The sequence below is a fragment of the Carcharodon carcharias genome, chromosome 20 (assembly GCF_017639515.1).
Source record: "Carcharodon carcharias isolate sCarCar2 chromosome 20, sCarCar2.pri, whole genome shotgun sequence".
NCBI classification, from domain to species: Eukaryota; Metazoa; Chordata; class Chondrichthyes; order Lamniformes; family Lamnidae; genus Carcharodon; species Carcharodon carcharias.
The window spans coordinates 34,859,845-34,878,754 of record NC_054486.1 but is presented as its reverse complement, the minus strand read 5'-3'; the positions used below and the strand labels follow the sequence as shown (position 1 = coordinate 34,878,754).

The window sequence follows — 18,910 nt, the reverse complement described above, 5'->3', positions numbered from 1 at the left end:
TGTGTTAAAAGAATATAGGTCTGAAGGCAATGTTATCACACCATGTGATGTTTTTGAGCTCAGCATACAGTGAGAGCATTGCTTTGTCTGTTTGAAGATTACTCCACACTTGCTGCTATGTTATTCTCTTTCATCTGGCAGATGAAATTACCATCCCCTCATCCCTTTGATAATCAATTCTACATGGCTCCAAACAAGATTGCAAAGCAGGCTGCCTCCAATTATCCCGAACAAATTTGTGACCTCTCTTTCTGCATTTAGACATCCCTGCCCCAGTTAGACCAATATTGCTCCATACAACCGGCAATAAATTTGGTTCGGTCTTACACTAATTACAACTGAGCAATTAACTTTCAATTTGAATTCTTCAAACTTTATCTCACGCAAGCTTGTATTTGGAAAAAGCAGGATTGGTCAAACACAACACAAGAACTCAAGAATTCGGATCTGGAGTAGGCCATTCGGCCCTTTGAGTCTGCTCCACCAATCAATAAGATCATGGCTGATCTGATTGTGGCTTCAACTTCACTGTCTGCCCCTCATAACCCTTGACTCCCTTATTGATCAAAAATCTATATAAATCAACCCTGCATATATTTGATGACCCAGTCTCCTTTGCTGTCTGGTGAAGAGAATTCCACAGACTAATGTCCCTCTGAGAATAAAAAAATCTTCTGATCTCCGTATAAATGGGAGACCCCTAATTTTTAAACTGTGTCCCCTAGTTGTAGACTCCCCCACAACATCCTCTCAGCATCCACCTTGTCAAGTTCCCTCAGGATCTTATACATTTCAATAAGATCACCTCTCATTCTCATAAACTCCAATGGATATAGGCCCAACCTGCTCAACCTTTCCTCATAAGGTAATCTCTTCTTCCCTGGAAACAGTCAAGAGAACCTTCTCTGAACTGCTTACAATGCAATTATATCTTTTCTTAAGTAAGAAGACCAAAAGTGTATTCCAGATGCGATCTCACTAAGACCCTGCACAGCTGCAGATAATCTGTTTTAATGATGTTGGTTGAGGGATAAATATTGACCAGGAAGAACTCCCCTGCTCTTTGAAATAGTGCCAACAAATCCTTCATCTCCAACTGAGATCGCAGATGGGACCTCGGTTTAATGTCTCAGCTGAAAGATGGCAACACTGACAGTGCAGCACTCCCTCAGTGTCAGCCTTAATTTTGTGCTTAAGCCCTGGCGTGGGACTTGAAATCAGCATTTTCTGACCCCGAGACAAGAGGGCTGTCCATAGGACCAAGGCTTACACCTTGAGAAGTTTCCACTTATTATTGTTATCCATTGTTTCAGAGGGACAGGGTTGGTCTTGGCTGTGTTTCCTCTTATGGATGGTATAATACTCACTATGACTCAGTATAGTTCTTTTGACAAGGTATTAGAGAACTGTCCGCATGTGTGGATCAGTGCCCCAGAATGGCTCAAAGCTTTCAGGAGAGATGGGGAGAGGAATAGATTTTCAACCACAGCTCTATGTTTCCCCTGGGCTGATCACAAACTCTTTGCCAATATACATCTGTTCTAAGAGGAGTAATTAGATTGTTTGTGTGTATGTTTTTAGTTTTAAACATTACAGCATGTAAAACCAGCCTAATAAAACAGGGGGGGGGCGATGGAAATATCCCAAAGAATTGTGGGATTCTGGAAGAGATCATTAATCCAGAAAGGAACCTTAAATGATTAAACCACAGTCTGATCTGTTTCATGTGTTTTTGTTCAAGAAACAAATGCCTTCAAAATGACATTGTTCATGAGGGAACGAAGGTGAATCCCACCATGATGATTTATGGATGGATTTCTTTTCCCATTTGGCTGACACTGGAGTTCATCCATCACCTTGGAATAAAGCAAAGAATTTCTTTATTAGAGACAGATGGAGAAAGTTCACTGGGATTAAAAGAAATTGGGATGATTTCAAGTACCAGTGCATAATCTGATTTGACACTCCAATATAATACTGGAGACCATGCTACACTGGGTGGATATACTTAACCTCATGGTTATGGTGCTTGACCTGCCGGTTGTGAGTTCAAATCCCATGAATAATAATTGAACTCATTAACAACTTGCATTTATTCAGCACCTTTAACATAGTAAAACATCCCAAGATGCTTCACAGGAACAACATCAAACACAATTTGATACTGAACCACGTAAGCAGATATTTGAACAGGTGGCCAAAAGCTTGGTCAAAGAGGAGGGTTTTGATGATAGAGAGATTTAGGGAGGGAATTCCAGAGTTTAGGGCCCAGGCAGCTGAAGACACAGCTGCCAATGGGGGAGAAATGAAAATTGGGGATGCGCAAGAGGCCAAAATTGGACTAATAACTTTGACCATCCTGATCAAGCTGATAATTTGCATTCCAGCAATGGAAAGTGACTATGAAAGCTGCCAATTGTTGTTAAAACCCAACTGATCACTTTAAGAGAAGGTTAGGCTCTGAGCTGCCCGAAAGGTAAGGCCAGGATTTTCTGGCCCTGCCCGTGGTGGGAAAATTTGACGGACCAGCCAAAGGTCCGTTGACTTCGAGTGGGAATTTCCGGTCCTGTGGTGGGCAGGACTGGAAAATCCCAGCCTAAGATTCCAAGCTCCAGTCATAAAGAAAATGGATCCTCATTGATGTGCCTCCCAAATTAGGAGCAAAGTGCCCACTCTCACTATTCTATTCCAAACCTACTCAGATGACCTCTTGACCCCTCGCCCCCATCCACCTTTCAACCCTGCCGGCCCCACCCCAATTTGGTCAAGCAGACTTCTTCCTCATATCTCCAATAGTTTTGTAAGTGACAAACGCAAGTGGTCAAACACCACTGTGTCCCAGAGTTGTTGACTATGCTGACCAGGAGATTAATCTTTCATTCCTGGAAACTCCGGGGAAGCCCTGGAGACATGTCAGGCCTAGCATTTGTTGACGGGATCCCGCCTTCATTAGGTTACAGAAATCCAGGGTGGAAACCCTGACTGATTTTGCTTCTTTATCTGTAGCACTCATCCTCAATTACTTTTATTCCCTTATAAGGCTACAAAACGCCTGTACTTTTTATTTGCCTTTTGTTGTGTGATGCGAAGCTTTCCCAAGAAAGCAGGTTGCATGGGGAGTTTTATTTCATTGACTTCTGTCCACACAATTGTTACAAACAGCTTTAAGTTACATTCTGTGTAAATTAAATCTCAACTATCTTTTCAGTAAAACATTGACAAGGTTCCCTTCGAAACAGCCAACTTGTCATTGTTCCCTGTGTCTACTGCCCATGTCCCACCTCGCACCAAGTCCCGCTCCCCTTTCCGGCAACACCTTGATTTTAAAATTCTCATTCCTGTTTTCAAGTTCCTCCTTGGACTTGCCCCTCCCTATCCCTGTAATCTCCTCCAGCACCAAAATAACTCTGCGATCTCTGTGCTCCTCCAATTCTGGCCCCTTGCTTATCCCCAATTTTCATTACTTCACAACAAAAATAAAAATACCTGGAAAAACTCAGCAGGTCTGACAGTATCTGCGGAGGGGAATACAGTTAACGTTTGGAATCCGTATGACTCTTTGAAGAGATGCTGTCAGACCTGCTGAGTTTTTCCAGGTATTTTTATTTTTATTTTGGATTTCCAGCATCCAGAGTTTTTTGCTTTTATTTCATTACTTCACCATTGATGTCCATGCCTTAAGCTGCCTTGTCGCTAAGCTTTGTAATTCTTTCCCTAAATCTCTCTCTTCTCCTTTAAGACACGAATTTAAAACTTACCTCTTTGACCCTGTCCTAAAGCTTCCTTTTGAGGCTTGGTGTCAAATTTTATCTTATAGTGTTGCTGTGAAACACCTTGGGATGTTTTGCTGCATTAAAGATGCTACATAAATGCAAGTTGTTGTAGTGGATGAGGTCCGATTGAAAAGAAAATTGAAAGCCGAGCTCTTGCAGACGAAGTAAAAATATTAGTGGCTTTTATTGTTTTTATGGGCACAGATCAGTGAATTCATTCATGTACTGGCTATTTCTGAAGTTCTCCAATTGTGAAATGACACTTGGTTTTTGTACATCTTGTCCCAGGAGAACAGTCAAAAAAAAAACTAAGGAATGTATTCGCCAAAGGATATGGCTTTGTAATTTGTACTATTCCCATGACACTCCTTTAGACGAAACTTCTCTGCATCACTGTATTAAACCTCAACCACGGGAGCAAGAGGAGGCCACTGGACCTCCGAGTCGGAAGGGGGCTTCTGGTGGAGGTGCCCCCCACCACCCGGTTCTCGTTTGAGATCTAGGCCTGTTCATTTTTGGGCTTCCCCCACGCCAGGTAAATCCTCCCGCCAGCCTAAAAATTGAGGCTGGCAAGAAACGGCTCTTAGGCTGTAAGGGCCTCAGTTGGGGCAAGGGCGGGCTTTCTGTCCGAGGCCTTGCCCGCCCCAGCATAAAATCATTGTGTGGTCGGGGCGGGTGGGAACCCAGAGATAATCGCATTTCTTCAAATTCACGCTCCCTCCCAACCCGCCAAAAAACACACCAGTGGGTGTCATAGAATTATGGCATGGAGACCAAAACTGCACACAGTATTCTAGGTGTGGTTTCACCAAAGCCCTTTACAATCACCGTGAAACTTCTTTATTCCTGCACTCCAATCCCCTTGCAATAAAGGCCAAGGTGCCATATGCCTTCCTAATTGCTTGCTGTACCTACACGCTAACTTTTTATATCCCTTGTACAAGTACACCCAAGTCTCTCTGAACATCAACATCTAGAAGTTTTAATCAATATTCTGCTTTTCTGTTCTTAACTACCAAAATGAATAGCCTCACAATTCCCAACATTATACTCCATCTGCCACCTAGTTGCCCATTTATTTAACCTGTCTATATCTCTTTCTGTCCTCCCAGCTTACATTCCCACCTGGATTTGCATTGTCAGCAAACTTGGATTGTCAGCAAACTGTACTCTTGGCTGCTTTGTCTAAATCAGTAATATAGACAGCATGTTGGAGAGGGTATTTGGGGTTGAGGAGGAGTATGGGAGGAATATTCAGCTGCACAGTACAATTGATAAAACAGAGAGATAAGTTGGTGACAGTATGCAAGAGAATGGGAAGACATGAGAGAGAAGAGATAAAGGAGGGAGCAAGAGAGGAAGGCTAATGAGGAAGAATTAGGGAGGGAGTACGAAAGAATGAAAGCAGTGGAGGGTGTGAGAAAACAGGAGCAAAGGAGAATGAGTGAGAAAGAACAATACAATGCAAAAGAAGATGGAACAAGAGAGAACAACGTGTGAGAGAAAGAATGCAAATGAATGAGGCCAGGAGTGAGAGAGAGTGGGATGAAAATGAGAGTAAGATTGGAAATGATACAGCTGGAATGAGTGAAATAAGTGAGTAAAGGGAGAGCAAGAGGATGAAAAGGAGAGAGGGAGAGAGTAGGAACAGAATAAGCAAGAACAAGACTGGAAGCCACAGAACAAGAGAGAATGAGAGTGAAAAAGAGAGGGGGAACTGTAGAGAACAGAACTGAGGGAAAGAGAGGACAGGAGCAAGAGAAAACAGGATGGTGAGAGAGGGAGAGTGAGAACATGAGAGAATCGGACTGAGTGAGAGATAAATGGAATTGAGAGAGAGCAGAACCGTGAGTGAAAAACAAGAGAGAGCAGGGCTGAGAGGGAATGAGACTGAGATGGAATGAGAGAGAGATGAGAGATTGAGAGCTTGAACAAGAGTGTGAGAAAAGAAGAGTGCTCATGACAGAAAAGTGCACAAAACAGAATAAGAGAGAGAGTAAAAGAACAAGTGAGAACAAGCAAAGGAGCAAGAGAGCGAGAGAACAGGACAAACAGGAACAAATGAGAGAGAATGAGATAAAGAGGTGAACTGTATACCCTGAACTTTCAACCCTGTGGACTTTTGCATCAGATATGATGTATTATGTATGTATTACCCCCGTGAATCAGTTAGCGAAATATGAGACAGCTTTCACGCCAAGACCATTACAGAGGGAAAATATTTACTTGAAATTTCTTTTTAAAAGTTAGAAGTTGAAGGCAGGAGGCCGTGCCACAAATCCACTCAGATTTATCTCCCTTCAGGATGAAGAATAAATCTGGTTTGGTTTCCAGTAACACATGTTCCAATTTCCAAAGCTTTTTCCAGAATGTTTCTATTAAAATATCCAGTGCAACTGATTTTTCAGAAGGGTGTTGTGCCCTTTTCAGGCTTTGAAATTGAAAAAAAAGGACTGACATTTCTGTCGCACATTTCACGACCCCAGGGTATTCCAAAGCACTTTACAATCAATTAAATTCTATTTTGAAATGTAGTCATTGTTGTAATGTAGGAAATTTGGCAGCCAATTATCACGCAGCAAGCTCCCACAACCAGATAATCGTCTGATATTTTTTAGTGATGTTCGTTCAGAGATAAATATAAACCAAGATGTGAGTTCTTTCTGCTTGTATCCACTGAAGTTTAGAAGAGTAAGAGGCGACTTGGTTAAAACATATAAAATCCTCAGGGGATTTGATGGGGTGGATGTGGAAAGGATGTTTCCTCTTGTGGGTGAATCTAGAACCAGGGGTCACTGTTTAAAAATAAGGAGTCACCCATTTAAGACAGAGCTGAGGAGAAATGTTTTCTCTCAGAGGGCTGTGAGCCTTTGGAATTCTCTTCCTCAAAAGGCGGCGGAAGCAGAGTCTTTGAATAATTTTAAGGCAAGTGGTGAAAGGTTATCGGGGGGTGGGTGGGAATGTGGGGTTGACGTTACAAACAGATCAGCCGTGATCGTATTGAATGGCAGAGCAGTCTCGTGGGGCTGAGTGGCCTACTCCTGCTTCTAATTCATATGTTCTAATTTGGCCTTGACCTTGACTTTATGATGGATTAGCAGTAAGAACTGGTGGAGTGGTGGGGTAATTGTTGAAGGAAATATACAATGGCTTTTCGATCTTACAAATATCAACACAAGAGATACAAATGAGGAGGGGCGTTCAGCCCGACCCCTAGCTGTGCCTCAGCGGTATCACTCTCCCCTTTGACTATGAGTAAATAATCCAGGCTGGCACCTCCGGTGTTATACTGAGGGGGTTCTGCTCTGTCAGAGTTGCCTTCTTTCAGATGAGTCATAAAACCAAGGCCCTGTTTGTCCTGTCAGGTGAACGTATAAGATCCCACTGCATTGTTTGAAGAAGGTCAGAGGAGTTCTCCCTGATGTGCTGGCCAGTATTCATCCTTTCTGCTGCTGTTGTGTTTCCTCCATTCCAACAGTGAAAGGCGCTATAGAAATGCAAATCTTTCTGCCTTGCTAATGCTCAGCTCAACCAGGTGTTCTAACGCAGCCAGGTTTCATGTAATCCAGGTGATGATTGTGAGTTTGTTAATTCATTTAAACCTTGGGTAAATCTCCAAGTGATTTTGACCCCCCATGCTTGAATTGATTAATAATATCAGCACAAAGTTTCAATATACAAAACTAAAGTATATTTCTCAAATATTTTGCCTCCATTTTATTCTTCCTGACATCAGGCCTAAACTTGTCTTTACCTGTGCCATCTCCTACCCTCAGTCATCTCCATCTGAGGCTGAAAATCTACGTTTCTCCAGTATTTTCTTAAAACATAGTCCCTTTGACACATTGGTGCATCTTGCCACTCCATCCAAAGTTTCAACAACACCGATGCAGCATTCAAGCTGTGGTTTGATTAAGGTCAATGTTGAAGGGATATCCAATTGAGGTGTTTAAACTGTTAAGCATATTCAACAGAATAGATGGAGCGAAAATGTTTCCTCTGGTGGGGGTATCCAGAAAAAGGTGGCATAAGCTTAAAAGCTGGGCCATTCAGGAGTGAAATCAGGAAGCACTCCTTCGCACAAAGGGCAGAGAAAATCTCTCCTTTAATAGAAAGAAATATTAGGACAGGTGATCAAAAGCTTGGCCAAAGAGAGGTTTTAACGAGTATCTTAAAGGAGGAGATAGAGGTAGAGAGATTCAAGGAGGGATTTCCAAAACTTAGGGCCGAGGCAACTGGATTGGCTGCCAGTTGTGAAAGGATTAAAATGGCCAGTGCTGGTGGAACGCCGAGGTCCCGAAGGTTTCCGTGACCGAATGTTGTAAATTCTGTGTAATATTTGTTTTAGCTGTCATGACAATTGTACTGACTTATTTATTTTGCATGCCTATTAACTAATTTTCCGTGAATGGTGAGAAGCTAACTAGATTTAAAATTGCATTAACATTGTCTACGTGAGCCTCGTGATTACTCTGTGCCCTGGAGACCATTGAGAGTTGGAGGATTGATCAGATTGAGTCAGGCCAATTAATAAATTCAGGACTATTTCTGAGCTCTTGGTTGAACTCAGCCTGGTTTAAATTGGTTATAACACCTAGAGAGAAGGGCACTTGCCTGCAGGATGGGACCCACATTGCTTAGGTAAGCCAGGCTGACAGAGCAAGCAGCACAACAGTGATAAGCAACACCCAGAACTGAGACACATGGAGAGACAGGAAGCACAGGGGAGGAGAGGAGGGGAGTTCAGTCCTGAATGTTGCTAAAGACATGGGATCAGGTCACTTAGCTGCCATCTTGATTGATGCACAGTCCATCATGTGAACAAATATTCCTTTCCATTAACAATCTCTGTCTTTATCTATCTTTGACCAATGTTACTACAAAACAGATGAATTGGTTATTTATCTCTTTGTCATTTCTGGGATCCGGCTGTGTGTACATTGCCTGCTGTGTTTTTCCACCTGAGAACAGTAGGGTTTCCAACTCTTGAGGGTTGTCATGGAAATTCGAGAAACTGAAGATTAATCTCCAGGTTATCTCTGCAGGTAACTCAGGAAAAATATTAAAGGGTCATTAAAAACAATTGTGTCTATACTTTCATTTCCTTTGAAGACTTCCAATTAGTAGTTATAACCACAGTGCTTGATTGAATGAGGCAATAGGAGGCAAGAAAAAGTGAAATGAAAACTCCAGGCATATGTTCAGCCACAGTTGGTAACGGTCTACAACACTGACTGCACTTCCAAAAGTACTGCATATGCAGTGAGGTGACTTGGGACAATTGATGGCCATGAAAAGCACTGTATAAATGCAAGTTTTTTTTCTTTTCCAGGTAACCAAGGCACTTCAGCTGGATAGAGATAAACTTCAGGCCTTTGATGAGAAGGCCTACCTCTCCAGCAAACTCCTGAAGCCTGGAGATGATCCTTATGGGCATCATGCATTCAACCAGCAGGAGAGTGACAAACTCGCCAGTGACAGGGCGATCCGTGACACCAGGCATTACAGGTAGCAGGAAGCACTCCAAACAACCGACTGTGGATTGGAAATGGACAGTGTCCTTCACTTACCAAAATCCTTCCCCATGTTCCGCCTTCCTTTCCTGAAAGTCCTGACTTGGTAGGATTTTCTGTTCATTTTCATTCTCAGGATGTGGGCATTGTTACATATCCCTAATTCCTTCTAAGAAGGGTGGTGGTGAGCTGCCTCTTCCAACTGCTGCAATCTGCGTAGGTACACCAATGTGCTGCTAGGGAGGGAGTTCCAGGATTTTGACACAGTGACAGTGAAAGAATGGTGATAAGGTTCCAAGTAAAGGCTTGTGTGGCTTGAAGAGGAACTTGCAGGCAGTGGTGTTCCCATGCATCTGTTACCCTTGTCCTTCTCAGTGGTAGAGGTTGCTGGTTTGGTAGGTGTTGTTGAAGGACCCTTGGAGAGTTGCTGCATCCTGTAGATGTTACAGACTGCTTCCACTATGTGCTGGTGGTGGGGGAAGTGAATGTTTAAGATGATGGATGGTTGCTGATTAAATAGAATATTTTGCCCCCGGATGGTGTCGAGCTTTCTGAGTGTTGTTGCAGCTGCACTCATCCATGCAAGTGGAGAGTATTCCATCACATGCACATTTTTTGAGGTGATAGAGTGGTATGGAGAGTTGAGAGGTGAGTCACTCACCTCCTGATGTGGCTCTGCTTCCAATAAAAGTGTCAGTAGACAATTTGGAGTTTGGGCCAAGCCTGTTTCTGATCTCACCCAGTGTTCACACATTTTCCAGATGATCATTGTCAGGAGCAAGAAACAATGCTGACTCCATTTGCCAGCCCAGGGGTGATCCGGTTAAACTGTACTGCTCCTCCTTGCCTTTGTAAAGAAAAGGTTGATCAGACCAATGCCGGAGCTTCATGACTCCCCAGTTAAACAGCCCATGGCGTTCACCTTGTAGAATCACGTAGGATAGAATGTGTACTTGGGAGAGGTGAGATACTGGAGGGCCTTCAGGACCTGTGGAAGAATCACATCCCAGGATAAGTTCAAGTGAGAAAATAGAGAGAAAGTGAATTAGAAGGAAGCAATAAATTAAAACTTGAGGCATCCCACACATCCTCACGAGATTCCCAAAGCACTTTACAGTCAATTAAATACTTCTTGAAGTGTAGCCATGTGTTGTAATGAGGGAAATGTGACAGCCAATGTTTGCACAAACAGCAATGAGATAAACAGATAATCTGTTTCATATATATATACATATATATATAAATAAAATCTGTTTATTTTGTGATGTTGATTGATATTGGCCAGGACATGGAGGGGGTGGGGAATAATTCCTCCTGCTTTTCTTCAAAATAGTGCCATGGGATCTTTTACCTCCACCCAGCCAAGCAAATTGGGCCTCAGTTTAATGTCTCATTCAAAGGATGAACGAGAGTGCAGCACTCCCATCAGTCCTGCACTGGAGTGGCAGCCTTGATTATGTGGTGAAATCTCAAGAGTGGACTTGAAACCACAAAGTTCTGAATCAGAGGCAAGAGTGCTATGCACTGATCCAGGGCTGACACACGAATTGGAGCTGTTAGTACCCAACAGCAAGAGATTGAAACAAAAACAAAAATTGGTGGAAAAATTCAGTAGGTCTGACAGCATCTGTGGAAAGACAGAGTTAACATTTCGAGTCCATATGACTCTTCTTCAGAACTAAAGAGAAGTAGAAATGTGGTGAAATATATACTATCTAAGCGGGGAGGGACAGATGAAGCTGGATAGAGGGCCAGTGATGTGGGGAGGCAAAGGAGAGATTGTGAAAGGTGGCATAAACAGCAGGTCGAAGGGGTGCTGATGGTGGTGATACTGGCTAAAGGAAGTGCTAATGCTGACGTTAAGAGTAGAAATCAGGATGATCAAGTGACAGATGGCCCTATTGGGGTTGGGGTGGGGTGGTGAGGATGGTGTGGGACAGAAGATCGAAATAGGCTAAAAGGTGGGGATCAAACAATGAATGGACATAAATTAAAAAAAATAATAATAGAAATTGGTGGGAAAAATATATATATATAAAAATTAAAAAATAAATATTTGAAAAAAGGAGATCAAAAAGGGGTGAGGATGGAGGAGAGAGTTCATGATCTGAAGTTGTTGAACTCAATGTTAAGTCCGGAAGGCTGTAAAGTGCCTAATTGGAAGATGAGGTGCTGTTCCCCCAATTTGCATTGAGCTTCACTGGAACAATGCAGCAGGCCAAGGATGGACATGTGGGCATGAGAGCAGGGTGGAGTGTTGAAATGGCAAGCAACAGGGAGGTCTGGGTTATGCTTGCGGACAGACCGAAGGTGTTCCGCAAAGCGGTCACCCAGTCTGCGTTTGGTCTCTCCAATGTAAATGAGATCGCATTGGGAGCAGCAAATGCAGTAGACCAAATTGAGGGAAGCATAAGTGAAGTGCTGCTTCATTTGAAAGGAGTGTTTGGGCCCTTGGATAGTGAGAAGGGGGGCAAGTAAAGGGATTGAGGTGTAAGGGGTGATGGAGGAGTGGACCAGGGTGTTCCGGAGGGAACGGTCCCTACGGAATGCGACGGGGGTGGGTGAAGGTAAGATGTGTTTGGTGTGGCATCATGCTGGAGTTGGCGGAAATGGCGGAGGATGATCCTTTGAATGAGGAGGCTGGTGGGGTGAAAAGTGAGGACAAGGGGGACCCTGTCATGGTTCTAGGAGGGAGAGGGAGGTGTGAGGGCAGAGGCAAGGGACATGGGTCAGACATGGTTGAGGGTCCTGTCAACCACCGTGGATGGAAAACCTCAGTTAAGGAAGAAGGAAGACATGTCAAAAGCACTATTTTGGAAAGTGGTATCATCAGAACAGATGTGACGGAGGTGAAGGAACTGAGAGAATGGGATGGAGTCCTTACAGGAAGCAGGGTGTCAGGAGCTGTAGTCGAGGTTGCTGTGGGAGTTGGTGGGCTTGCAATGAATATTGGTGGATAGACTATCACCAGAAATTGAGACAGAGAGGTCAAGGAAGGGAAGGGAAGTGTCAGTGTTGAACCATGTGAAAATGATGGAGGAGTGGAAATTGGAAGCAAAATTAATAAATTTTCCATGTCCAGATGAGAGCATGAATCAGCACGAAAACAGTCATCGATGTACCGGAGAAAGAGTTGTGGAAGGGGGCCGGAGTAGGACTGGAACGAGGAATGTTCCACATACCCCATAAAGAGACAGGCACAACTGGGGCCCATGCGGGTACCCATAGCCACACCTTTTATTTGGAGGAAGTGAGACGAGTTGAATGAGAAGTTGGTCAGTGAGAGAACAAGTTCAGCCAGACGGAGGAGAGTTGGGGATTGTTCGGGCCTCTGTGCAAGGAAGAAGCGGAGAGCCCTCAGACCATCCTGGTGGGGGATGGAGGTGTAGAAGGATTGGACATCCGTAGTGAAGAAGAGGTGGTTGGGGCCAGGGAACTGGAAATTGTTGATATGACGTAGGGCATCAGAGGAATCACAGATATAGGTGGGAAGAGACAGGACAAGGAGAGAGAGAATGGAGTCAAGATAGAGGCAAGAGGTTGAGTTATGTTGGGTATAACCAGTGACTGCCTGATAATCGAGCGAGACAGCCAATCAGTCGGATTATACATCTATAAGAAACATCTTTCACTCTTTAAATAAATTTAGAGCATATACCAACTACCAATTAACATCTGTGCATTCAAAGGGACTGATGTCTAAGGAACAAATGATTTCACTCTTAACTTTAGCTCAGTTGGAACAATATGTGTTGTGTATTTTGAATCTTTCTGTCTGTACCGGGATGGTGGGTGTGGGAGGGGAGTGTACACAGCTGAAGCTCATCACATTCTCCACTCTGTTGGAGGCTGATGAAATCTCCAGGAATATGTCCAACCCACATATACACACAGCCACATAGACTCACTCACTCTCTCACACACACACGCACGCACACACACACACACACATATGCACATGCATACACACGTGCACAGAGGGGAGGTGGGGTTGTAGTGATATTTTCACTGGACTAGTAATCCTGCTCTGTGGACCCGAGTTCTAATCACACCAAGGCAGATGGTGAAATTTGAATTCAATTAAAAATCTGCAATTAAAGGTCCAGTGATGACCATGAAACCATTGCTGATTGTTGTAAAAACCCACCAGGTTCACTAATGTTCTTTAGGGAATAAAATGTGCCCTCCTTACCTGGCTTGGCCTACATGTGACTCCAGACCCACAGCAATGTGGATGACTCTTAACTGCTCTCTAAAATGACCTAGCAAAGTCAGTTCAAGGGCAATTAGGGATGGACAGCAAATGCTGACCTTGCCAGCAACACCCACATCCCATGAAAGAATAAAAACAATTAAAGGGGGCAGAAGCTTGTTAATATCTAAATGAATATACACATAATCCAGACTGACATTCCAGTGCAGTTCTGCACTGTTGGAGGTAATGTCCTTCAGATGAAATGTTAAACTGAGTTCCTGTCTGCCCTCTTGGACAGATGTAAAAGATCCTATGGCACTGCTGGAAAAAGAGTAGAGTGGTATTCTGACAAATATTCCATGCTCAGTTATAGATTATGTGCTTAAATCTCTGGAGTGGATCTTAAACCCACAACCTCCAGCCTCAGGGGCGAGAGTGTTTCCTATCATTGAGTCACAACCTGCAACTAGAACCCCTGATGACTGACAGTCAGTCTTCTCGGCAATATGTGAAAGAGTCCGACCTCATGAAAGTGTGAATGAAGACTGGAAGGATTTGTGTTAACAGTGGGGATTGAATCATTCTGAATTCCCCAGCCATCAATTTGCAAAGTTTTATTGGTAGACAGTCATTGCTGTTGTTTTGATATCCTACAGCAGAGAACCCACCCTCAGTGAATCCCCCATTTCTGTAATGCAGTAAAACTGTACTATGAAATTCAATATTAGACATAAGTTGTAGATGGAAAAAAGGACCAGAGTGAATCGAGTTAAAAATCAAGTATTTGATCCTCTGGCAGTATTGAAATCCACATTTTCTCTTGCTTCTGCCTGCATAGGACTATGACACACTTCTGTTGCCTAGCAATCCTCGTCTGGCACCTCAGTAATTGCCATGGTGATATCGTCAGGACAGTTGTTGTGGAACCAAATAACTTTTACGTCATGCAAATGCACGCGCCTACATTTCCCAAAATCCCAAACTAATCTTCCCCAAATATCCACAATTTTTGAACTATTTAATTTTGCCTTTCCCCACTGTGAACAGAAACAGGTTGTGCGGAATCCTTAAACCTAAAGGGGCCAGTAAATAAATATTTAACAACGTGAAGTTGCCTAAGTTTAGGACCAATTAACACAGCATAATCCAGAGACTGAACTTTATAGCCTGTATGTAGAGAAATAGGAGAAGCTGGGATCGTTCTCCTTAGAGCGGAGAAGGTTAATGGGAGATTTAATAAACGTGTTTATTAATATGAGGGGGTTTGATAGAGTAAGTAAGATGAATGGTAACCAGAGGACATAGATTTAAGGTAATCGGCGAAAGAAATGGAGAGATTTAAATTATTTTTCACTAAGTGAGTTGTTATGATCAGGAATGCACTGCCTGAAAGGATGAGGTAAGCAGATTCAATAGTAACGTTCAAAAAGAAATTAGATAAACACTTGAGAAGGAAAATTTGCAGGTCTTTGGTGAGAGAGTGGGTGAGTGGGACTGATTGGATAGATCTTTCAGAGTCATCATAGGTAGGATGGGCTGATTGGCCTTTGTTTGTGCTGCATCATTCTATGATTCTATTTAGCATGGTTTGCAAAGAAAGTAAAATAACAGCTTATAGCACGCTCAGAATGTCCTAAAGGTTTCTACTGTGGATTTGTTTTGAACTACAGTCACTGTTTAGAAGGCAACCACAGTAGGCAATATAGCAAGATAGGAATTGCTAGATGAAGGAAGACCACGGTACCTCAAGTTCATCTTCTACCATCCTGTAGTCAAATGGTGTAATGAAATGGAGTTGTTGCCTAATCATTGTAGTCAATCTCTATCAATGAGTCTATAACAGACCCAAACTGGAGGTGAAGGCAGCAAGGCAGGTTTGAGAGAGCGGTTAATCAAGCATACAAGATCCTGGGCTTTATAAATAAAGGTAAAGAGTATAGTTGCAAAGAAGTTATACTATTGCCATATGTGCTAATATAACAAATTTATGGGACCAGAGGTAACCCATCAAGTTATCAGCTGTGGTGCAGTGGGTAGTAATCTTGCCTGAGTCAGAAGGTCTAGAGACTTGAACATATAACTCAGGCTGACACTCCAGTGCAGTGCTAGAATTACATATAATGTACAGCATGAATGCAGACCAAGCAGCCCAACTGTCTATCCTGGCCTTTATGTTCCACACGAGCCTCCTCCCACCTCTCCTCATCTAACCCCATCAACATAACTGACTATCCTTTTCCCTTGCGTATTTACCTGGATTCCCTTTAAATGTATTTATGTACTAAGAAAGTGTTGCACTGTCAGAGGTGCCATCTTTCAGATGAGATGTTAGACCCATGCACTGTCATCCCTCTCAGGTGGACATAAAAGATCCCATGACAGTATTTTGAATAAAAGTATGGGTTGGGGAGTTCTTCCCAGTATCCCTCAACTAGCATCACAAAAATAGATGACTTAGTTATTAATTAGATTTCTGTTTGTGGGATCTTGTTGTGCTGTGGTGGTGCAGAAGGTGGGAGTTATCTTTCCCCTTGTTGATTTGTGCTGGCAGTTCAATTTTGATTCTGAATTAATTCAACATCCTGTGCTATACACAATGACTTTCCATGAATATCCCAAGTGGCATTTTTTAATTGCCTGCTAGCTGCCAGTATGTGATTTATATTGTAAAGTGTCTTGGAGACCATTCCCATATTACAGACAGCAGTACATTCCTGTGCTGGGGATATAGGAAGCATAATGAGAGCAATGTTTACATAGGTCTCCTTTCCTGACCTGAGAAAGAAAACGTTATTGACAATCGGATTACAAAATCTGTGAGAGACATTGCCAAGTCTAGACTGGAGGGCAGAGGGTCATTTTGTGTGTAACAGTCACTGAACAGTCTTTACAAAGACATAGAAACTATGCGACAGTGTGAGGGGGAGGGGAGAGAGTGCTGAAAGAAAAAGGGGGAAGGGAGGAGGAGAGAGAAGGGAAGAGTGAGAAAAACAAAAGGAATGGAGAGAGAGAGTGAGAGAAATGCATAAAGAAAAGGGGGCTGGAAAGATGAGAAAGATAGACTATGAAGACAAAAGCTGCACTGTTGTTGGAGCCCAGGGCTGGGGAGAATGATTAAATTGAGCACTCTTCTGCATTTTACTTTGTAATATGGGGATAGTCTTCCTGCTGTAGGTGTAAACCAGCTGCACAAAGGAAGTCGCATATTCCACACAAACTCTGTTAGATTGCCAACTCTGGTTGGACTTATTCCAAATGATTCTGTCACCCACCTCTGATCACCCTGCCCCTACTCTCACACCATTAATCACCCATGGGATCGCTGGTGAGCTTCACAGAAAGACCCTCTGAGGTGTGGTTTTCTGGTTGGATCTACTCCAGGAGCTTTCATCATATGACCTCTCAACTTCAACCACCTCACCTTCACACTCTCACCATTAGTCACTCAACATGTCCATCTCATGGAGCCCCACCTTCTCATACCAATTGCAAAGCAAATAGACTCTTCCCCACCCGATTGGATAATTCCTGACTGTAATCAGACAGCATTTTTCTCATCTCCAATATTTTTGTAACTAATAAACAAAAATGTTCAACAAAAATTTTAAAAAAAGATTTATTTTTAATGCCTCCATGACAGGAATCCAGGAGATTAATCTTTTAGGGTGGGATTTTACTACCCTGTTGAGGCAGGGACTAGGCCATAACATGCGGTGAGCCATTCAAAAGTCCATTGGTCAACATTTTCCCCCCGTTGTGGGGGTAGAGCAGGAGCGGTCGCCAGTGGGCGGGCCTCCGATCGGCGTCCCCTGATTGGGGGCCCGCAGCCATTTTAAGTATGACATGCGCCAAGAAGTGCTATGCATTCCCTGTGTGGGGGGGTGTGTGTGTGTGTGTGTGTGTGTGTGTGTTCCTTCAGCCTGGAGTGCACTTTGTCGTTCATGCGCGTGAGAGAGCGCACAGACCCCCCCCGAGGCAAAGTGCTGCCTCAGGCAGATCGTCTCCGATGTAAAACTTGAAATAAAGAGGTTTGAAAAATTTCCCTTCCATGTCCCCTCATGTGTCACTGTCACATGAGTTGGGACATATCCATAACTTTTATTGAAACCTTTCGTAAAAATTTAAATACCCTCATGAAAACTCATCCTGCCTGTGGATGAGGCTTCATGCTTTTTCCGAGCCCCGCCTGGGCTCCCGGCCTGCCCGCCAACATTAATCACGTTAATTGGTTTTTAATGGCCTTGGTAGGCCGTTGACAGCTCGGTGGGCTGCGTGCCCACCAAACTGACAATCTAAATGATGCGGGGTGACGTCAGGACGCATGCCCAACGTATCTCCCCATCAGCGAGTGGGCCCCCCCTCACTCGCCGACCGGAAAAACCTGCCCATTGACTGCTGCTGGTCTAAAATCTCACCTTTAATTCCTGGGGCCCCCAAGACAACCGCGGACAGTTGTCAACCACAGAGAGTTTGAATATTTTGGCTGGCACTCATATCTGACCCCATCAAAAATATTACAACTTGGACTCATGTAACAACTGTAACATAGTAAAATGTTGCAAGACCCTTCATTGGAGTGTGTCGAGCAGTATTTGACACCAAAGCCACATAAGGAGTTATTAGGACAGGTGACTTAAAATGTGGTCAAAGAGATAGGTTTGAAGCAGTGTCCTAAAAGAAGAAATTGAAGTAGAGAGTAAGAGAGGTTTAGGGAGGGAATTCCAGAGCTTGGGATGCAGGCAGCTGAAGGCACGACCACCAATGGTGGTGCGATCAAAATCAGGGATGATTAAGAGGCCAGAATTGGAGGCTTGTAGAACTGGAAAAAGTTACAGAAGTAGGGAGAGTGGGCAAGGCCATAGAGATCTTTGAACTGAAGGATGAGAATTTTTAAATCAAGGCATTGCCATTCTGGGAGCCAATATATGCCAGTGAGCACAGAGTTGATGGGTGGACAGGATTTGGTGCAAGTTAGAAAGCAGGCACCAGAGTTATGGATGAGTTCAAGCTAATGGAGGGTGAAAGCAGTGAGGCTAGCTGGGAAATCTTTGGAACAGTCGAGTGTGAAGGCTAACAAAAGGATGGAAAAGCGTTTTAGCAGCAGATGGGCTGAGGCAGTGGCAGTGACGAGTGATGTTGTGGAGGTGGAAGTAGTGAGAGAGGGAGTATGGGATCAGAAACTCATCTCAAGGTCAAATAAGACACCTAAATCAAGAGGCTTCTTGAAGCTGCTTTTGAGAGTACTGAAATACTCAGTAGTACTTTATAACCAGGTGATTTCTGATGAACTGGAGAATGTTTTCCAGCTTTCTCAGTAGGGCAAAAATGTTTCATTGAGGTAGCGGCTGAATAAGTGTCGGGTAATTTCTGCTACCAGAAGCATCAGCTACTCCTCACCTCTCGCCATTCTGATATAACTAGGAACTGAG

General features: G+C 43.5%; 1 protein-coding gene across 1 annotated transcript in view; it reads left to right on the top strand.

Moving 5' to 3' along the window:
* The window catches only part of galnt16 (UDP-N-acetyl-alpha-D-galactosamine:polypeptide N-acetylgalactosaminyltransferase 16), a 157,654-nt gene that overhangs the window by 31,313 nt on the left and 107,431 nt on the right, over positions 1 to 18,910 (top strand). Inside the window, exon 2 of the mRNA XM_041214883.1 lies at positions 9,106 to 9,281. Coding sequence (XP_041070817.1) covers positions 9,106 to 9,281 — 176 coding nt within the window. The remainder of the gene's footprint in view (positions 1 to 9,105; positions 9,282 to 18,910) is intronic.